General features: G+C 41.2%; 1 protein-coding gene across 6 annotated transcripts; it reads right to left on the bottom strand.

Moving 5' to 3' along the window:
- Window positions 1-1,543: 1,543 nt before the first annotated feature.
- LOC117237159 (regulator of G-protein signaling 20) lies at window positions 1,544-22,575 on the bottom strand. Of its 6 annotated transcripts, none has more exons than XM_033500868.1 (5): window positions 19,360-22,575; window positions 13,390-13,664; window positions 12,170-12,178; window positions 9,497-9,872; window positions 1,544-7,182 (listed from the first exon to the last, which is right to left on the bottom strand). In XM_033500868.1, exons 1-5 carry the CDS (start codon window positions 19,366-19,368, stop codon window positions 6,943-6,945), a joined length of 909 nt encoding a protein of 302 aa, XP_033356759.1. In that variant the 5' UTR covers window positions 19,369-22,575; the 3' UTR covers window positions 1,544-6,942. The 6 variants fall into 6 exon arrangements, with proteins under 6 accessions (XP_033356759.1, XP_033356757.1, XP_033356756.1 ...); XM_033500866.1 differs by having other exon boundaries at window positions 13,372-13,677; window positions 19,360-22,573; XM_033500865.1 differs by having other exon boundaries at window positions 13,375-13,664; window positions 19,360-22,572.
- Window positions 22,576-23,225: the final 650 nt, after the last annotated feature.

Here is a 23,225-nt window from a genome sequence, read left to right as displayed (position 1 = left end):
GAAAGAAACACATCGAAAGAGATTCCCATTTTTCTTTGGAATATCAACACTAGGAGGAACCAAGCTTTATCATTTTTGCAAAGTAGCCCTAATAATATTTTAATCTTTGCAATCGTGCAAATGTTTTCGATTAAATTAATTTTGTCTTTTGTTGGAAATGGAAACATCATCAAGTCGTATTGATTTGATTATAATCATTTATGTGTGGTACATCTAGATATATCGTTATTTAGGAGTCTTAGGATAGTTGTTATGTCGGTTTTTAAATTGGAAAAAATCAAGTATTCAATAGGTAAATCCAGATATACAGAGTGGTTGGTAACTGGTGGTACAAGCGAAAAGGGGGCGATTCTACGCGAAAAAGGAAGTCGAAAATATAGAATAAAAATTTTTCGTTTGAGGCTTTGTTTTCGAGAAAATCGACTTTGAATTTTCGCTCGGTACGCGTGCACTTTATCACGTCTCGTTATAACGGATCTCACTGTAGATGTCTCGATGGAAAAATTAAAAAAAAAATTTTTATTTTATATTTTCGACTTCTTTCTTCGCGTAGAATCACCCCCTTTCTGCTTGTACCACCAGTTACCAGCCACCCTGTATATGGTAAGGTATAAGTTGATCCAAGTTAGATAATGTATTTATGTATTATAACGTAATATAGTTAGTTTAAATGAATAGATAAATAGTAATAAAGATAACAGAATAAACGTTAATAGTTTTATTGAAACTCGCGTGCAATTGAAAATTCATAATTTACTTCAGATATCGAAATTTTACTAAAAATAAAAAGATGCGCTAAGATTCAGGAATAGAAACTTACATATTAAAAGCTGGTAATTCTAATGTTGATATTAGAAATACAGGATATTGGAAGGGGAAGAGAAAGACAAAATATGGTACTTACCTGATTATCCTTTCTTTTTTCTTATGTAAAAAATTTACAAATGTTACATCTCCTCGTTCGAGTCTTTTATCTTATTGGTTGATTATTTGTGTGTAGTGAAAATGTTCAAACGAAGTAGGTAGAAATGATGTAGCTGTTGATTCGTGGATCGTGTAGATGGCGTCTCTGGTAAGGATACGCATCATTCTTCCGACCATATAAACAAACGATAAGAATTCATGGTAATCCGAAAGAATTGCAAATTTCGTATCGAATACTTGGAAAATTTAATTTACAACGAATAAGCGCGTTTGAGCATTATTTCCATAAAACTGAACTCAAATTGCGAGCACCAATGGACACGAACAAATTCCGCAACAATTCGTAACAGACTTCGATCGTTCTTCACTTCAAATTGAAACTTACATTAACTTTAAATTGAAACTTAAATTACCAATTTCAAATCGATCAAAAAGAAATTTACGAAAGATGAGCTAACTAAAAAAGAAGTTAGAATATAAAAATTCTCGACGAATTACCTTCGAGATTCGAGAATTTGCTCAGGCTCATCGATCCTCGCTAATTGAGATCAGCCCCTTAAAATTCATAATCAGACGAATTCGTAAATATATGTATATAATTGAACACTCGAAGACCAGGCAACGTTCAATGTTTCACCAGTTTATTAACCCTCACATTTCCATCCCTCTCTTATTGCCTATTGTCCGTAGTTCCGCCGGTTGTGACGAGCTAAAAAAAGCAGGGAGGAGAACTCCGTCGTATGTCCAGTCGCGAAAACGTTCGGGGTAAAAAACTTAGAGGTGTTCCACGATTCTTAAAGGAATCGACACAAAATGAACGATCGTGTGCGGTAACGAAAAGGTTCCGCGATGGGCGTCCTCCGGTGCTGTACAAATATTGTCGTTCAAAGTGATATACAAAAGGAATCGCGTAATCGAAATCGAACGACGATTTTCTTCTTCTTTTTCCTCTTCTTTTTTCTTTTTTATTATGTTATAAAAGGGCTACCGGAAGAAAGAAGCAGGGGATCGAAGGTTCAGAAAAATTGTGCGTTTATTAGAGAAGATGACGCTCGACCAATTTCACCGGCTTCTTCTTCATTCACTTCTTTTTCCACCGACGTTTCTCGTTTCTTGCCCCGTCTTCACGCACATCAACCCCCGCGTCATTCTTTTCCATCCCCGTTTCCAGGGGAAAATGCTTTCGCGAAGAATCGCTTCGTGTCTCGTTGCTTCCGGTAGAAGTCGCCTTTTCCTTCATATTTCATCGTCATATACCTCGTGTATACGTCAATATTGTTTCACGACTGAACAGGGGCGAGGAGGAAATGATTGGATGTGGTCGTATATAAAAATCAGTTTCTGTCCACCATAATCGTTCTCTTCTTCGAGAATGAACGAAGCTTACGTTTGTTCTCGTTTTAGAGATGTGTTTAAATGAGATCACACGTGAAACGACAGTGGTTAATGGGAGGAGAAAGGGTGAACCGTTTCGTCGTTATTTGATCGATCAGTTGGAGGGTGGAAAACAACGAGACGGGGGTTGTAAAGCGTCAGCTTCTGCCTGTGAAATGCTCGATCGCGAATGATGTCTTCTCGCATGGAAATGGAATACGGAAGAATGAAAAAATCGTCCGATATTTGTCTCTCTTTCTCACCTTTACGCTCACTCCCTCCCACTCTCTCCCGCCCTTTCTCTCCCCCTCGTGCGCGCGATTCGCACCCTGCCACCATATTTATAATGCCGAACATATGTAGCACATGAGTGTGTGTGTGTGTGCGCGCGCGCGCGTGTATGTTTGTTTATGTGTAGGTGAGATTTCATATATATTTATAATATATATATATATTCTTGTTTTAGATTCCTTTTATATTCATATATATATATTATGTATATTCATATATTCGCATGTATAATTAGTTTTATCCTCCTTCCTCCGCCATCGTGTTTACTATCTAGAATATTATCTACAGGGCAGTAGCCAACCGCTGTGACTGACTGTGCGAACTTTTTTAGTATTTTTCACTCTTTGCTTTTTTTTTCTCTGCTTGTTTTCCTGTGCAATCGGCTCGCGACGATTTCGCGCGTCTTTCCCCTAAGCGTCGCTGATCGACGAGCTTCGAGCGAGCGATTTTTCTCTTTTTCTTTTTTTTTTCCTTTTTTTATTCTTGGCGCAGCCACGTGACCAGGGGCGTATGTCAACCCTACGTCATTATCACGGGGAAGTAAAGATTATAGAAAATTTGTGGAACAAGAAGAAAATGGTAGTATCAAATGAAAGTGTCGATATAAAGAACTGTAGACTCAGATTTTTAATCGTTTTTTTACTTTTTTCGCTTTTTTTTAATGCTTACGTTTTGTTGTTGTTTCTTTTGGTTTGCAAGGTCAGGGATGAAACAGCGCGAACACAGAGGAACGTGACTCCAGTTCAGGTGTCCATCGGTTTTACTTTTACTCGTGGTCGTTGGATGGGTAAAATTGTGAGGTTCACAAGAGCGATATGGAACCCTGGTCACGTGTCTGTTCATGTGCATGTGTTGGAGCGCGTGTCTCGTCCGAGACACGCTTAAATTCGGTTCGTTTCCGCTTTCGCAGTTCCACACTCATTCCTCGTTTTCTTTATTTTACTCTTATCTTTTCCTCCTTTCGAGCGCGCTGTTGTGAGATCCATCATGGTGAGATCAACTTGTCGAACGTTCGACCGCGTAAAGTAACAACCCTTAAACATCGATTAAGTACCTTCGATAATGAATCGCGGGTGTAAAAAAAATTTTTCGGTCGTTTACACAACGTCGAACAGTATCCGAGCGAGCTTGAACGTCTCGCGCGAGAATCGAAGATATCGCGTCGCGTTCCAACTTCTTCGATCGTTCGCCATCTTTGTAAAAAAAAAAAAAGAAAATGAAAAACGAAAGGTATCCGTTACATTCCCTCATCGATAAAGTAACGAAATTATATTAACAAGGACGATAACTTTGTGCAACAATAGGAGACGAAGAAACGTCACGCGACGTGATACTCTGTTCTCGCCGCCGCATCGATAGTATGACGAACGATATTCCAAATGTCAGTTCGAACTCGCGGTCCAAGTTGAAAACTTTCTCGCTTAGGCCTTTTTCTTTCATCCACGCTATCGTCTTCGAGCGATTCTGACTAGATCGTGCATCATTTTTACTCTTCGTTTTTTTTCTTTCTTGGTCATCCACGTGAGGCGTGTTCGATCCAGGTACGTCTCGCTGGCAGTAACTTGGTGTACGCTGTTCGGGGACGACGAGCTGCTTCGTTCATTAGGATGGAGGCCATCTTGATGAACGATCCACGCGAAAATAGAAGTGAAACGGCTTCCAGGTTTGCAATGTGGCAGGCGTCGATGAGGGAAGATCGTCGAGGATTTCTTTCTTCTTCTCTCTTCTTCGTCTTTTGCATCCTTCTAAAGAAGAAATTTTCTACTTGCGCACGATGCGATTCGATCGGTTGATTTGGTTGATCTTTGGCTGTGTTCCGATGCGTATTAGATAATAAAAATGGTATCTGTGTATTCTCTAACTCTTTTCAAACGAAGTTCTTTACAGAGTTTTCGTTTGTTGCTGGAAGATATCGATGCAAGACGGAGAAAGTCGAAGGGATGTCGGAATGCAAAGGGCTGAATTAACTAAATCTCAATTAGCAATCGGATTGTCGAGGCGCGTAGCCTCTGGGTCGATCTCGAATCGCCGATGCAACGAGGCATGTTTAAAGAAACGGCGATTAAACGAGGAAGAACGTTCAGAGAATAGTGTCGAGGGTTCGTTGAATTAGCAATTCAAGATCGAGTACATGAATTTGACAAACAAATTTCTACGATGCTAGTGCGATGGTAATAAAATACTTCACAACGCCTCCGTAATTGAATTATGCTAACGCTCTTTGATATTCTTTGACCTGGTATTCTACAGTCGAACGACATACTTTTCATCGAACGAGTATTCCACGAACGAGGCCCATTTACCATTTATTTGCTAATAAATTACTTCGGTCTGTTCATGGTCCCGTTGCAGAAATCGCGATTTGTGACGAGACGAACCGTACGTCACCGATTTTCGAGTTCGTCTGTCAGATTACAAGTAATGATGCCATCAAACGTGCAATATGTATATATATGTATATATTTATTATCAATATTCAAGGCTCTCAATATCATTGTACGTATAAAGAGATTTTCGGACGATCGATAGATATCGTCAATAAATATTGAACATACGAGAAAATACGGTTTGTCGCAATAAATATTGACGATACGTCATCATTGGTGATATCATCAATATTTATTGACAAGCCGCAATGATGTTGAGAATCTTGAAATATTGACATTATTGATCGTCTGAGGGCACCCTAAGACCAGACGAAATGTCACTCCTTTTTCTATGAAAATAATCTCTGCCTCTATTAACAGAGATCCGTTTCATCGTCAACAAGACATTGAGAAAAGAGTGTCTTCTTTTAATGGGAGCCTCGTCACGGAATATTCGTCGTTTCGCTACTCTTTCGTTGATATTTTGGGGGATTCTAAGTATCCAACAATCGATTCTATCAACGACGATCGTTTCCAGCGATGGAATTGCTTCGGCGATTTTCATTTCTTCGCGCGTCTCTTGGAACATGCAGGGCCCCCTGTGCTGCGAGAACTCGGGTCATTGTCTGCCTTGTGCAATTTTAATCACAGAAAAGTAGGATTGAACAATATCGGATGCTCATGCACAACCGAGTACATATTATTAGAGAAATTCTACGAATCGCAATTTCACAGGTTTGACGAATACAGTTTGACAAATGTAAGCTTGGCAATGAAAACATTTAGAGTTTTACAAATTACAAATCATTTCGACGTGATACCATAAAATTTGTCTACAACCTAGAAATTGTGACTTATCAAAATTCGCTAATATCATTATCGTGCAGGATCCTGATATTTTGAATGACTCTATCATCCTGAGCGACCCAAGTTCCAAACGATTCTATCGCAGGAAATTCCTCGAATCTCTAGATCTTCCCTAACTCGTACGATGAAAGAGGTTCGACTGAATAGAGCGAGAAAGAGAGAGGGGTTGAAACGAGGGGACGAAGAAAAACAATGGTACAAAAGAAGAGAGAAAAAAGAAAGAAGAGAGCTCGAGAGCGGGGAGAGACAGAGAAAAACACGACTAATTCGTTATCGAGCGAGGGGTTGGGGTGGTTATGGTTATGTTTGTGTATGGAGGAGGGGGGAGAAAGAGAGAGATCATCGGCGATGATCAGTCGCTAAAGACGATGGAAATTAGGAACTTCCTTGAAAGATGAACGTCATCCCCGACCGACCCGCGTGTGTATATGTCTCTGTGTTTTCGATTCTTCGATCTATACTCGTGTGTCACGCGTGAACGAGCGTGTGTCCATAGTGTCCTGGAAGAAAGAGTCAATGGATCAACGCAACGTATACGCGATCCTTTCATGCTGCTCTTTCCTTTCTCTACTCTTTTCATCCTAGTCCTTGCTCCTTTCTTTTCAATTTCTCGTCGTTCCTCTTCATCTAGTTACTTTTATTTATTTAGTTCAGTCCATCGTCAAGTTCGTGCACGTTGGCCCCGATGTGGCATCGCGTGGAAGAGCGAGTCGCGAGTTTCGCCTCGGAAAACTTTTTATTTCCTCTTTCTCCTGTATTCTCCGACGAGAGGAGAAAATCTTCGAAATCTCCACACGCTTGAGATCCCGATTTTTATTTCATTCTATTTTATTTTATTTTATTTTACTTTATTTTATTTTTTTTCATTTTCTTTCTTTTCTTTGTTTGCTTTATGATGAGGGCAGAGAGATTCGTCGAGGCGCGACACCTTAGAGCTGATACTATTTCTTGTTGTTTTCACGCCGATGTCCTCCGGCTTCCGTCGTCATCGGCCAGCGTTGACAGCGTCGCGGCGTCCCCAATGTCGCCTCGGGGCTACCTACTGAGAGTCGGAGGCTGTTGGTCCGCTGCCACCCCATCGTCCTTTTTTTTTTTTTTTTTTTGGTCGTTGAACGAGCGATTACGTGGTGGACCTCTTCCCCTTCGACTTGGCTGTGTTGCCGTGTTCCTGATTGCTCGATCCCGTCGTTCCGCTGCTCAGTCTCGCCGCCCGTCGATAGATCTCGCTGTTCACGAAACGGGGATACGAGTCTCGGTGCATCAGGGTGTAGATCTGCAGCTGGGCCTCGTCGAAGGTGTTCGGCGTTGGCTGCACCATGTTACGGTTCACTATTTCGCGCACTCGCGAGTCCAGACTCACCTGAAAATTGCAGGCGTGTGTTAGAAGCGTTGTTCGCTACAGCTAGACGTCGCAATTGTTATACGGCAAATTTTTTAAATCATGGTATAACAGCTAAAAAGTGTGTTTAATTAGAAAATTTTGGTTACGAATAATAATTACTATTATATAAATTTTTTTGATAATAATTATCAATTACGAGAATTTTATTTTAGTGGCTAATAACCATTCTCGACGACGGAAATTTAATTTTGCGTACCAGCAACCAATATAAATAACCGGAATTTTTCTTGATCACCAGTAACCTTTATCGATAATAGGAATTTTATTTTGGTTACTAATAGCCATTATCGATGACGGAAATTTAATTTTGTTTACCAGTAACCAATATAAATGACCGGAATTTTTTTTAGTTACCAGTAGCCGTTATCGATGGACTGAATTTTATTTTGGTTACCGATAACCATTATCGACGGCAACAATTCTTTCTGGTTCACGTATTCGGCTACTGTCGATTGTTATTACTGATAATTGGTATATATTCGTCGACAACGTAGAGGATATTAATTATAAAACTTGTATATTTTCATTAACAATGAAAAAAGACGATATGAAAATATATGAAACAAAAAATGGGTGGAAGATATTGCAGTAGAGTATTTGTATTAACACTTGTATTAATATTGTTTCATATATTTTTATATTTTCCTTTTATTTAATAAAATACATAAATTTTATAATTGGGTATTTTTATATTGTCAATGAATATTAATTGTCAGTAATTTAGGAACAATTGACTATAATCGAACGTAACGAGAAAAAGCTTTTGTCATCGATATTGGTTAGCTGTAACGAAAAAAAAATTCGTGCCATCGATAATGGTTACCGGTAACCAAAATAAAATTTGAGCCATCGATAATGGTTTCTAGTAACGAAAAAAAATTCCGATCATCTGTATTGGTTAGTGATAATTAAAATTAAATTTTCGACATCGACGATGGTTACTGCTAGCCGAAAACAATTTTAATCATTCATAATGGTTATTCGCAATCAAAACAATTAGGAATTAATATTTTTTAATCATTTAATTTTTTAAAAATGATTTGTTGATAATTGATTTCACTTGAAATAAAAATTAATTTTTACTCAGTGATTAAAAAATGTGTAAAATTACTGCTATTTTGAATCTCTGGCTAGAAAGGTCGATGTGTGATTTGTGAGATCATATAATGCCGCGTTTATGCTGTGAAATCGTCATAATATGATGTCGCGTTGTTCGTCTGCACTGAACATTAAAGATGCAAGAAAAATGCAAGCTAGGAGTATGTAAACATAATTGTAACAATATTTTATTAATTTTTGGTGTTGATTTTTAGATTTGCATAAATACCTGTTAGCTTAGATTTTTAGAATTTCTTTAAGTCTAATTATTGTAGTTTGAAAGACTATTTGAATCTGTCAATGATCAAAACGATAAGATAATTGTTGCTAAAACAATATTGTAATTTCCTTCTGTTGAAGAAATTTTGAAATCTTTCAAGAGATATATCTGTTAAAGAAATTTCTGTCCCTACAGATGTTTGAACTAAGCTTTCTCAGGTGAAGCAATGACGATGTTTGACTCTCGATAACGAAAGCGATAACGATGCAGACGATCGGTCATTTGTACAATATTCTACAGATTACGGTATTTACCGAGCGTATTCGAGGGCGGCAGATGCCTACTCGATTCTTTCACCAAAAACACACTTTATTATAGTACAAAGGAAGTTTAAGTAGGCCTTTAAAGAAAAGACACCAGTATTTATTCTTTCTTCCAATCTACTAAACTTTTCATGCTTGAATTGTGTCAAGTTTTACATTATCAATAATTCCAATAAAAATTTAAATTAAAATTATTCGAAATTTAAATTAAATTAAATTTCTCATCTTGAAACCCCATCATACTCTTCTCACGTCCAGGTACAAAAATGAAAGACCTTTGGTAACAAAGCCTGGATATCGTCATAATAAATCAAATAGTTTAATATAGCTAAGCCTTAAATTAATCAAATTCTTCATCCCAACTTAACTCGTTAACTTGGCTCAGCTTTACAAACTTCTTATCGAAAAAATATTCACCGCTCTCGCTTCGCTAATATCACGCTATAAAATTTGATTCCACAAAGATCCAATTTTATAATTCACATTTGCAAAGTTCCATCCGCTACCTAAATTCTAATCGAAAAATCATTTGATAAATGAAATTGCTAAAAATCCGTAGAAAATTTACTACTAATTTAGTTAGTTAATCTAGCCTGAAACTAAATAATAGAGCCATACAAGCATCACGAACCTCTTTCTCCGAGACTGTGGATATGTAACGATCGTAGATGTAGCGTGCGTTCTCTTCGATCTTCTCGGAATTGCTTTCGTGTTTCAGTTGCTCGCAAGCGAGCCAGAACGCGATGTTCTCCTCGCTGTACTCGCTGAGGAGGAACTCCCTGAAGAATTTACGGCCCGCGTCGCTCCTCATCAGTTTATCGAAGGACGAGCCCCACGACCTGATCTCCTCCAGGCTGCACTCCACGTTTCCATCGAGACCATCCAAGCCGTCGAGTCCGTTCCCCGTGTCGCACAATTCGCTGTGTTCCACACCCGAGTTCCCTTTCTTCTTCCCCTGATCGATCGCGCCTCCTGCGCCTGCCGAATTTCCCCTCAACGCCGACAAACTGTTAATTTTGATTTACGATTCCTTTTAGTTTGTATTTCGATAATCGTTCGAAATAGTTTTCGGAAGTTTCGGGGGTTGGATGATCGTAGGTAAATTCTTACGCATTTATGAGAAATTTCAAAGTGCAAGAGACGTACGTTGATACAGGAAATAACTGAGGTAGAGTGCTTATTATATAATATTTCGTAGGTGAACTGATTTCTGCTTGGATCTTATCTCTCTTACTTCTGTGTTTATAGAAACATGAGATTGGTTAAATATCCAAATATCAGTGTGATCATAGGGGTAGGTTTGGAAGAATCGATTTTATACCGTGATTCGAAGGTTGTTTTTTTCCTTCTCGGTGAGGGTGCTGAGTATGATTGTACGGCAAGGCAAATACAGCCTTTTGTTGGCCGGTTATTTCATCTGAGTAAAGTTATTTGGGGGAGAAGAGTTTGTGGAGTGATTTGAGGGTTGTTTCTTTTAGTGCGAATGTGGTGTGGATTCTACGATAATAGATCTTTTTGGTGATTGATTATTTTATTCAAGCGAGGCTATTTGCAGGGTAGAATCGACTTTTTATTGCCATTTGAAAGATTCTTCTTCGCGAGGGTGCTAAATGCGATTGTATGCTAATGTAATACGTTCCTTTGTCGATGGACTATTTTACTCGAGTAAAGTTTCTAGGAGGAGAAAATCGACTTTCAGTTCTTTTCCCAATCCAACTCGCGTGAGTGATAAACCATGAACTGCAACGGTCCTTCTTTCAAAAACTGAAATTTCCTCCGCGAATTTTTACACAATGAACGAACCATGCAGGCGTGTCTTTCTTCGTTACATTCATTTACTAGTAATTTCAGTAACAGTAAAGAGAAAGATACCAGATACCGTAAAAACCACCAGGAATTACCTCAAAATGCCCATTTCACCGATTCACAAACTCGAAACTCGTAAAACAAACGATCCACGGTTAACCACTGCAATTCGACCGACGATGGCCACGGAACCGTAAAAACCAGGCCAAAGGAGGGGAAAATTCACAAAGGAAGTGGAAAAGAAAAGTAAAGATTCCGCGACGCTTGCCAGATAAAAAACTACAAACCGAGACGAAACGGAACGAACGAAAATAAAGGAGACTTTGTACGGTTTTCTCCGCGCGATGGAACGAGCTCCATTATTCCGGAAGCTCGCTCGTTTCGTTTCAGTCGACGACGATAACGTGTTGGAAGAGCCCGTGAGTTTCGTGGATAAACAAGCAGATAGCGATGGAGAAAGACGCGCGAGACATCCAGTCGGAAAAACATTTCCCCCAGTCCACCAGATTTCCGTCGAGAATGGACACGTGTTACGCATCCGGCGAGGGTTCCGTGCCAGCCACCGCGTAATCTATCGACCCAGGGGCGGTTATCGCCCGACTGAAACAGTCTGCCGTTCCAAAAAATTCGACCAACGCCGCGGCGAGTCCGTTTGCTTATCGTACGAATGCCTTTTTATTCGAGAGGGGATATTCACAGAGACTCTGTTCCGTTTCTTCGTGTATAAAGAGGCAGATCTATGGTTACGAGTTGTTTGTTTCGCGTGGAAGAGCGTGAGATTGGTGGATGTTCAATGGGCATTAGGGTGGATTTTCTCGAGGTTGCTAAAAAAGTTTGCCAGTCGATCGATGCTGCTATATCGGTGAAATAAGAAGTTTTGCTTTAAGCTGACGGGTTTCTGTTTTATTATCTCTTTCCTCTTGGAATATGAATTTTGAATTTATCGAGTCGGCGATATTTGTGGTTCCGTTTTGTCGCTTACGTTAAGGGATGCTGGTACGAATATGTATTTGCGGAATGAGATGCTTTAGTGTCGAGCGTGGTTTAAATTTTGTCATCGACTTCGTTTGAGGAGATGAATTCGCAGAAACTTATTTGGGTCTATGATATCTTCAGTGTCTGTTTGTCAGCTGTAAGTTAGATAATCGATAGACGATGTGACGAATATTGGTGGAATGAAAAGTTTCAGCACGAGGGTATTTTAACTTGATGGACTTAATTTTTGTTAGATTCTACGTTTCAAGGTAGGAATTTTAAGTAACGTATTAAGCTGATGGTATTTTTAGTTTCTCTTTGTCGATTAAAAGTTAGGCGAGATACCAAAATCTCTTCCGATATTTTCAGCAATGTGAATGGAGGTTGATCTTGTTAAGTGGGATTTTCAATTTCTTTCGTGAGAATCGAGAGGAATTGCGCCATTCGTTTGCGTTAAAATATAGTAAGATGCTACGGATCGAAAAGAAGAAGTAATTTGAACGAACGCAGATGGCCTGCTTACCAATTATGCCTGCGTGCAGCATGAAACACAGAAAGAGTGTATATAGGTATGGCTGTTCTTCGATAAATAGGTCGTAGCTCCGTTTTAAAGACAATGGACTGACGTCGTTTCGCTTACGATTATATTACGAAACGCGGCGATAATGGCTTGTCACGCGGCAGGATACGCGAGTTATCGCGGGACGGTTTCGAGGATCGATCGTCGGTTGCCACCGTCTCTTCTTTTCCGCGATGGACGGATGAAAACGTTCGATCGACTCGTTGCTTTCAAGTCGAGCGCGTTTCAACTCGAGATTTCTAGTAAAAGTACGTTTTTTTTTCTTTCTTTCTTTTTCATACGCTTATGACGAGTCGAGGTCAGCTTATTGTCTTTAATGAGATGCTCGGGACATAAGCGTGGATGCATTGCAGGAAGAGTGACATGTACTAAGCATGAAGCATCGTGAGGACGAAAGTTGTGGAATTAATAATTGAAGTTGAGAATTGTATTTAACTAAATCGAATAGCTGGTACGAATAAAAGGTAATGGCTTTCTGTATAAGCACAGTCATTGAATTAATTATTACAAGTTAAAACATCTAGTCTTCGTGTAATATATAACTAATATTAGCAGTTGACCAATGCAACTGACATCAGTGTTACCAATCACGGGAATCGCTATTTTCTCGTACGAACAATCTTTGTCTCTTTAAATTTAACGCTCATCTAGTATCATAAGAATCTAGATGATCATAAAGTAACTTTATAATTATATTTAAATTAAGTTACTTAATCTCAGATTAGCCAGTTTTCATTTGTAGTCCGTATTTTCTGAGACAAACGACGCTAATAGTTTTCATCACATAAACTACGCAACGTAAGTGAACTAACCTACTATAAAATCAGATAACTCGTTTCAAATTACCAACATCGCCTATGTAACAGTGGCAATTGAAGCTTAATAGCTCTATATAACTCTAAATGACAACTAACAAAAAAAAAATTACTACGATAAAAGGGGCAGCTGAATAATAACCAACAACGAAAATAATCAGCCAGTACCAGCCCAAAATCAAAAACGAAACGTACCTAACCAACCATTCCCGTGATAATAATTTTGACAAAATGATAAGGGCTTGTAAAGAAAAACTACGTGACCTTCCACAAACTTTGTCAAACCATTGGTGAAAAGAAAAAGCGGGATGTAGACAGGCACATTAATACCACGAGCAACTACAACACCAGCACCAGCACAGGCAACAGTTGTCCTTCTTCAAGCGGCCCATGATTCCGGATGACTGGCGTTGCTGTTGCTGCTGCGGCTGCTGCGACGAAGGTTGCTGCTGTTGTTGCTGCTGTTGCTGCTGCTGCGAGGACTGCTGCGAGTTGCCCGATGATCCGCTCGCCTGGCTTTGGCTCTGCGCGCGGAGCCGGCACCCACCGGCGACACCCTCGCCACCCCCTGCCCCGTGACTAACGTCGATCCCCATTGCAGTTGCACCGATTCCGCTCGACATCTGCAAACGATATCTGCGCTGGTCAGCCAGCCCTATCCCCAGCTCCGGAACCCATCATCGCTCCATCTCGCTAAAAATACACAGGCGCGCACGCCGAGTCACTGGAGCAACCGATCGACGCTCTTCGGCCTTTTCGCGACCTTAACCTTCTTTGTCACCGATTCGCCGAGAACACAATCTTACGGTGGATTAGCATCACGGTGTATTCCATTTTGCATGGAAGAAATTCGATGGTATAGTTTTTAGAATTTTCTTTGGAAATATTTACGAGAATGTTTAGTGGGATTAATTGAGAGGCAGCGTATAAACTATAATTACAGGCTGAGATGAATTGAATAAACGATGAATTGGATCAAGTACTCGTGTGAGTGGAATCAAGAAGATTGGAATGGTATATAGTCTTCGAGGAAGTTAGGAAAGACAAGTTTGGAATATGAATAGCTTGATGGAAGAAAAGCAGGAACGGTAAACGGCGAAAGAGGAATTGGATTGAAAAGAAAACTTAGGGGTAGGGTGGGAAGAAGTGGTAAAGAATACTATATTCTTTGCAATATTCTTGGGAAGAGTTTGAAATGTGCAAGACTTAATTGAGGAAAAGCGGTAGGAAACGCGAATTGGCTTGGAAAGGGAACTTAGAGACGTGATAAGAAAAATTCTGATCGAAATTAATGAAAGCTGAGTAATGGCGAGTTGAGGGAGTAAATTGAATTGAAAGAGAGGGCTTAGAAACGGGACAGAGAAAATTACAAAAGGGAACATCCCTTGGAATCTTCTTTGAAATTTTGGAAATTAAAAAAGCAATGTGGTACGCTCTTTAGGTTTCTCTTTAAAAGTTTCGAAATACCCCTTTGAAACGTGACAGAATTAATGAAAGGAACGGTAAATTGGATTTACAGGGAAAACTTATGAGTAGAATAAGTGCATTTGAAGAAAAAAATGTTCTTTGGAATTCTCTTTAGAGATCACGGAAATGGTATTTAGAACGTTGGAAATTTATTAAGAAAAAGATGGTAAGAAAAGGATAGAAGACGAGGATATTTGTGATCTTCTTCTAAAATTTTGGACACTGCGTGAAAGAATCGATAAGGGAAAAAAGTGATAGGGATGGTAAATTGAATTGGAAGTATCTAAATGGAGAATGTAGAGAAATGGAATAATTTGAAGTTTGTCAGGAGAGTGAAGAGACACGAGTAGACCAACCTTATGGATATTAGGTGATATTAGGTAGAGTCGATTCTAAATCAGTGTGACTATTGGTAATAATGAGCGAAGATTGACCACGGAACTCTGTGTGCGCTCGAAAGCGACGATTCGAAATCACATTGTAGATTCCGATTGCTACGTTAGTATCAACGATGAAGAATTTATCCTCCAGAGAGTTTTAATTAGGGGAATCCGATTAAGAAACGCGGAATCGACGAAGAGAGGAATGTCGTTACTACGAATATACCGTCTTATAGAAATGTGTGCTAATTACAGTCTACAGTCGGTAATAAGGAAAGTGGTTAATGAACGTTTCCTTATTACATCAAAGCCTTAACTGTAGGTAGAACTACCAAGTCTATCAAAATGTGGGATTTTACATTTCTTTCAATATTTAGCAAAATTTGACAAAATTAGAAAACTAGATATATATATATATATATATATATATATATATATATATATATATATTCTATATATATATATATATAGGTTGTAATTAATATTACTTATCGTATTTTAAATCAAATTATTTATATATAGAATACTTCGATACGCTTAGGTCGATGGTTCTTGAGTTAGAGGGGCCAGCGATAAGAATATAATTATATTTCAAAAATAAAGAAAATGCAGTTGCCATTCTGCATCAACTATTATTCTGAGTTAGTATTAAGAATTTTCCTTAAGTAAAGAAATTTATTTAGCAAGCGAAGAAATTTATTTAATAAAGAAGACTGTGTATTCTCTGAAAAGGCAAGGAAACTCTTGTTCGTTTGGCAATAGGTTTGAATAGGTTGAAAGTTTCGGAGTCGAATTTAATCAAGGTAGAAAGCACGCACGTGATTCCATTCACTATTTTAGAATATCAAAGCATTGAATCGACGTGGCCAGAAAGAAGCCGCTCCCACGTATCGGAGTAGCTTTTATTAAAAAAAAAAAAAAAAAAAGGAAAAGGGTTAAATATGGGCTAGTGTATGGCATGTACCAAAACTTCCTCTTTCTTTCTCTCTCTATCTCTCGCCCCATATGTATTTGAACACTCGAAAAACATCACAGTCGGCTCGCACGCGGAAACACGATAAAGTCGTTAAGCTCTAATTGAAACAACCTGACCGTACGGTAATTGACACATAAGCTTTCAAAAGCCAACCAATTTGTTTGGATACGATTGTCGCACGCTCAGCTGCACCTATCGATCCGTTCGTATCTTCGAAGTGGGCACGGAAACGATGAATTCAAAATCTCACAGGAAGCGTGTGAAATTCGTGAAACGCTGGACGCCACGAAAATTCTTGAAAATTTTGAAGAATTTCTCTAAAAATTCCGAAAAGAATGTTTAAAAGAGTACTACATAGAAAGATTCCAAAAAGACCCCAAGAACTTATAAAAAATCTCAAACATGAAAAAGATCGTAAAATGTTTTCATCGCAAAGATTCCAAAAGGTTCTCAAGGTGTGATCGAAGTAGCCAAAAATTTTTAAAACTTTGACTATGTTTTAACAAAAATTCTAAGATACTTGAATTCTACAAGGTCTTCAAGATCTCAAGGTATCGAAGTATCCTAAACTTACAAAATCTTTGTAATGTTCTAAAAAGAATTTTATCAAATTTCAACAATTAAGATTCTGAAAGCTTTGTAGAGTATCGAAGTACCTGAAATTTGAAAAATTTCCAAAACCAAAGAGACTATCGAGATCGCAACAAGTTCTCGAGGTATCCGATTATCTTGAATCGAAGGAATTAACCCCTCTACTAAAGCGAAATCTCGTGGATCGCCTCTTCACTGATCACAATCGCTCTCTCTTCCTCTTTCTTTCCCTATTCGCTTTATTTTTACGCGGCGGTGTATATCGATGATCCGCTTGGCGAGCAGCTTCGCCACGATAACGCGTTCGAGAGTCGCTTATACGGGCTGTGGGCACCGATTGATAAACAGCAGGCCTTCGTGCGGCGCGTGTGCGTGCACGAAGATGGAAGATCGAAGCGTTTGGAGACGAAAACGCGTGCCGGTTCATTGCCATTGCGAATCGCGGTCGCGAACGCGATTTTTGCCGATGACGGAGCGGACAGGCGGAAGTGGAGGGGTGAAAATCGAAGCTACCACGAGAAAAGCGCGTCAGACGGCGCTCCGAGGAAGAATTCACAACTCAGCGAGTGTTAGAAGATGAATTTTCTTGGAAAAAATTGCAGTGTACTTATAAATTGGAAAATTATCTATTTAATTTTAACCAAGGTTCGTTTAATCTCAGATTAAGTTATGATGGTTGCAAGGATCAGTCGATTTAATTGATTTAATTCAAATTGGATACTTTAGGGGAAGTGGACGTGTTAGATGATGTTAGGATATATTAATTTCGTTGAACAATTTTGTTTGGTTTAATAATTAATTGGAAATTTATTTATAGGTTGTAAATGTTATTTAAGTTAAGCTGTATTGGTCGATGCGATAAAAGAGGGTGGTGGTTTAGAGTGGTTTCAGAAGATATTGTTTGTAAGAACTTAGATTAGAGATGTAAAGAGGAAAATGTTTATATATTGAAAGCTATTTTTGGAACTATTTCAGTATACAATGTGGTACATTAAAAAAGAAACGAGAAGAAAAAAGGAAGATTGGGGAGGATCCCTTTTTCGAGAATGTCAAAATTCAAGCTGTATCTTTCACGATTGCTTGCAAGTAATGATACGATTTAATAAAGCGATAAAATTATTCATTCTTCAATGTTACTAAAAATAAAGGGGTAATTTTTTATCTTTAGCGTTGTATTCTTCGAGTTTAAAACGAACGTATGCAAATAAATCGAGATTATGCAACGTAAATAACGAAAAAGTTAATTAAACGTGAAAAGATGAAGAGAAAAAAGTTTGCCAATAAAACGATAAGGAAAACGTGGATACAAAATGATCGAGGGATCTCCGGCGACTATTGGAACGTTGCCTAAAAGTGCATTCGCACAACGTTTACATATTCCGAAAGATACGAAAACATTTTCATTTGTGAAACATTCGCGTAAAAAAGGAAAGAAAGATTTTCCCAAAGGCTGCATTTCTATTTTTGAATACCGTATTCTCCGGACGATATTATAACCTTGTTCGAGAAAAGGCTTTTTCCGAAACATCGTACAGCATTCGTGCACCAGTGCAACAAGCTCAGACACTTGTTGATGCACGTATCATCATCGAGTGGCAGTGACTCGAAACGTTAAAACGTTATCGACGCTAATGTGCAAGAGGATCGACCCCATCGACGAATTGCTCCATTCCAAAGCACGTGCATAACCTGACCAAAGTATGTCAAACCCGTTTGTATTGTACATTGAGTTTATTTTACCAATTTCAACCGACTTCGTTCCTTCGAATCATCGTTCCACGTATCTTCCGATATTCGAGAAACGAATGTACAAGTTGATCGAGGGTACTGTGTTCGAAAGTTATGATATTGTGAATATTTAGACTTTTATGTAGAGTGTTAAAAGATATGTAGTCAGTATTTATAGATTCCAAATAGATGAAAATCGTGGAAGAAGTTTACGTTAAAAAATGTCGACTGAGATTTATTGTTTATCAATATTATGCCACAAACTCATCGTATTTCATAAATTTATTATTAGACTGCGGATGTTTATGCATTAATGAGGAGTAAAATTTGTAAAAATATACGGAATATACGTATACGGGCAATGCGTATAGTATATGCGTATAGTATTTTAGATCTCGCACTATAATATCTAGATTATATGTATATCTGTTATATATTATATATTATATATTATAAATCTGACAGATTATATCTGTCGTTCATAGAAGTGTTCATAAAAATATGAATTTGCGTAAACAACCGCAGTCTACTTCCAATAACAGCTTCTTAGGGGCACTTTACCTGGATGTTCAAACCAGTGACCTAGATTTCAATTATTTCCAACTCGCAATAACTAACCTCGAAAATAAATTTTCTTCTAACCTCGTCCAATAAACCGATAACGAGTAGCACACGAATTTTTCGTGTCGCGAGGATCGCGAAACCTGGATTTGGCGCGTGTGTCGGCAACAACTATTCATCCGGGCCGAATATAAAGCCCGGTTGGATCAACAGGCTCGACACAATCTAGCTAACCTAAATCCTCGCCACTGCTCGACGTTTTCCAGCTGTTAACTGTTCCTACTATGAAACGATTCTTCAATCTCTTCTCCCATTTTCCAACGCTCATGAGAATCGCTATTTGAAAATCAAAAATTCTATTACCAAACGAACAATAAAATATCCACGAAATATAAACGGAAAGCAGACGCATAGTGAGCGAGAGAGAAAAAGAGAGAGAAAGAGAGAGAGAGGGAGAAATATGTATATATATATAGGGGAAGAGAGAGAGAGAGAGGGATAGGGAGAGAGGGAGAGAGAGAGAGAAAGAGAGAAAGGAGCCACACAGGACGCAAGCTCTCGCTCGCATCTCAACCATCGACAGGGCATCTCTCAATCGATATCACATCGCCTCACCTCTATCATGTTCCATGCGCCCGAAAGCGAGTCCAGCTCGCTTCCCGCGTCCCTGCGATCTCAGCTTAAGGACGTTCACTTGGTCGAGCGAACGCGACCAAGCAGCCGTTTAATCCGAACTTCGTTATCCTCTTCGTCACTTCCGGTGCGGTACTCGTGAATCGTATCGCTAAACCTTATCCCGGTCCACCCGCGGGACTCAGGCCTCTTCGGGCCTCGCCCGAACCCTGCATGCTCCCAGCACGCGCTCTTCGCAGCCCTCGTCGCGTATGTTACAATCGCCTCAACCTTTTTCACTCGTGCCACTCACTCACGGACGGACACATACGCGCGCACCACGCACCACACGCACAACGATGCTCTTGGGCTACGCGAGCCGCCCCTTCGTCACTGTGCTCTTCTTCGTAGTCTGTTCGCGACCGACTCCCTCGACGATGTTCTCCACGACTATGCTATCAACGTTGATCTCAACGAAGTCGGTAGCAACGTCGGTGTTTGAACAACAACAATCGGTCAACGAATCGGCGCGCCTTGGTCCAGCCAGCGGATCGTCCTCAAGCATTATAACAGTACACCACCGGCCATTTCCCGCCCGCTGGCTCGTCCAGCCTTGAAAAGCTCCCTAAACAGAGCTTCCTCTTTCTCCTCTTCTTCTTCTTCTTCTTCTTCCACTCGTTCGCCGGCAACACGATCACCAGCGAGACGCGTTCAACGGCACCCAACAGCAAGGCGACACCACGACGACACCCAACCCCATCCAGCGAGCGGAGCAGCTCCGGCGACAGGAGAGCAACCGCCGCGGTGGTGTAGAGCGCGCAGATCGGCACACGACGCGAGAAGGGAAGGCGGATGCGCGACGGTCGATCACACGCCAAGGGAAAGATAGACTCTCAATGGCGTCCCCTATGGGTGGGCTCCGGTGGCCGCGCCGCTAGCCAGACTCCACTGTCGTTGATCCTGTCCCATGAGGATTTCGTCGCTGTCCATCGACACCACCACGACGACCAACGAACCTCTATTTTCTCTCTATCTCTATCGGCCAACCAGTAGAACGATTCTAATTTCGAATCGTTGGAAAGCAGGAGTGTGTACGACGGGATGGATGGATGGATGGATAGATGACGAGCGTTTCACGAATTCCACCAAATTGCTCCACCGGTTAACTACGATACGTCCTCCAGCCACGGTTCGGCACGACGATTCGATACGATGACGACGGCAGCGAACTATTATGGCGAATATTTAGTAACGAGCAGCAACACGTAGATCGGGGACGAGAGAGTAGGTTGGTGTCTGCTGGCTGTTGCTCGTCTTGGTCGTCTTCTCTCGAGGTTCGTGGTCGTGCAGCTCACGGCGCGGTTCGTTCGGGCTGTTGCTCGCGTGGGCGGCCAGAACACGGCGCTGTTCTCGCTACGTCGCGTCGTCCGCTACGTTGACGGAGTATAAATAGGTTTCGTGGCTCTGTTTGAAGGTGCTGCGTGCAGGGCGCTGGCGCCGCCAGCAGCTAGAGCGCCGCTACCGCCGCCTCTGGCTGTTCCGTTTCGTCGCGACGCGTTGCCTCCGCTCTCGTGTCGTCGCAAGTTGCCGTCCTCGTGTTCGTCCTTTTGCGCCAAAACACGCACAGCCTGTTGTTGCTTCTGCTCACCGTGTATCGTTATCAAGAAGGATAGTAAAGGATGGATACGGAGAGTCTCGTGTTTGTAGCCGCTGAAAGGGCGGCGAAAGCTAGCAGCAAGTGGAAGCGAGGGGAGAAGAAACGTGAGACGCGATCGGAGCGCGCAGGGGCAGAGGAGAACGGCGCGAATCGGGCGGAAGAGAGAAACGGAAAGGCATCGCGGAGCAAACACGAGCCTCTCAATTCATCCGGGCAATTCTTTTAAACCCTTTCGATTCCACTCGCTATCGGGCTTGCGTTTGTCATTCAAGCGTATCGAGTGAGCTGGGGGAGACAGAGAGGGAAGTTTGAACGGTGAACGGTAACGAGGGAAACGGATAGGATGAGAGAGAGAGAGAGAGAGAGAGAGAAAGAGAGAGCGAGAGAGAGAGAGAGAGAAGGGAGAGGAAGGCAGAGAGCAGAGCGTGAACGAGTCGGTGCGCTGGTTATTGATTGGCAGAAGTCGAGACCAGAGGGAGAGACAAGCCCACGGCGCTGTCACGCTGGACACCGACCAGCTAACCCGCTTACGTTCCGCCTCGAGTTTCTCGCGAGCCGCGTCGTTTCCACCGGAACTACCCAGAACGTTTTTCTCCAATTTGATCCTCTCTCCCTCCTATCGAATACACTCTCGACGATCGACGATCGTACGTGATCGCGAATACGAAATACGAATGTGATGGGTTGGTTCTGTCGATCGAATCGAGTGGTAGCTGCTGGTCGAACGATGTTACTGAACTCCGTGAACGCGTGCTCTCGTTTATACACAAGGTCGCATGGAAAGAATTTTACACTGGCTGACCGGAGTTATCAACGTGTGCACTATGCATCGACTATATTACACGTCGTTCAACGATCAGTAGCGATCGGCGATCGATGGCGCAAGTTTGTCGGAAATAAAAAAGAAACGGAACAGGGTCATCGAGTTGTTCGGAGCGATGGGGTGTAGGCCAAGGGTGGTACTACGATCGTAGCCACCGATCCGGCTCGAAGCACGGGACACTTTTTGCGCTGACACTTTCCTAGCCACTATCACCAGAGTGTACACTTCCTTGCAGCCTCTCTCTTCTTCTCCCTTCTCCCTCTCTATGTTTCAACGGGCCGGGCCGTCTTTCACCCCGTTTCACCGTGTGGCGTGGTGGAAAACGTTCGAGGCGTATTTCGGCGTGTCCCACGACGCGATTGCCCTCTTCCTCCACCACCACCGACCACCTTCTTCGTTTCCCTTGTCGCGCACACACTTAGAATCGCGTTAGCACACACACGCTCTTCTATGTGCTACACACCCTCGTTTCTCACCCCCACGGCCGGATCTCGGACGAATGTTCGTAAGAGAGCAGCCTTTCTCTCTCTCTCTCTCTCTCTTTCTCTCCCCCTCTCCCTCTATCTCTCTCTTCCTCGCGTAGTTTAAACAGGTTCCTCGCGGCCAATATGGCGGATACCGCGCTGACGCGATGCGTTGGCCACCACTGTTGCCTCCGTCGTCGATGGTCTCAGCGACGCTGACGCGAGGCGTCGCGACACCATCCTAGCCGCCGCGCCATCGCTACACCGTAAAACGCCGACGCCGACGCCGACGCAGCCCGGACGTCGGGTTCATGCTCGCGATCCTGCGTGCGAACGACCTACTGATGGACGCCTTTCTTTTTTCCTTTTCTCTCCGTCGATCGCGTTACGTGAGTCCTTTTAGCTTTCTCGGCTAGAAAGAGGGTTGGGGAGGGTTGAAAAGAGAGAACAGTGTCAATGAGCCCCGGCGAATTTTACGAGTTTGGACGGTTCCACGTTGACTTTTGGCGAATGGGGAAAAGTACGGCGAGAGACGATTAATGTATGAAATTTATACTGAAGAAATAAAAGATACGTGATATAATATAATACGTAATGTAAGGGATCCTTTTCACGAGGGAATGTAATTTCCATAATACAAGCCTTTATTCATGCCTATATTTTACTGAAGGAAGGAAAGATAATGAGGTGAGGATCATGAATGGATGGTTTGGTGGCTTCCGAGATTCAACTTTAACCCTTCTATTGTTTCTAGGCTAGTTTTTTATGCAATTTTCTTTTACCTTTGATACAAAATTTTTATCAATTTTTAGGGAGGTACAAGCAAGTTATTATTGGTTCTCCAATTTCCAAGGTCCATTTTCCAGATTTGAGATTATTTTCAATGAAAGAACGTTTTTTTTCAAAACTGAAGTTATTTCTAACA

Source organism: Bombus vosnesenskii, unplaced genomic scaffold, assembly GCF_011952255.1.
Source record: "Bombus vosnesenskii isolate JDL3184/JDL3185 unplaced genomic scaffold, Bvos_JDL3184-5_v1.1 scf7180000013361, whole genome shotgun sequence".
Classification (NCBI taxonomy): Eukaryota; Metazoa; Arthropoda; class Insecta; order Hymenoptera; family Apidae; genus Bombus; species Bombus vosnesenskii.
Note: the sequence above shows the minus strand (reverse complement) of the source record. Positions and strands in the feature narration are given on the sequence as shown.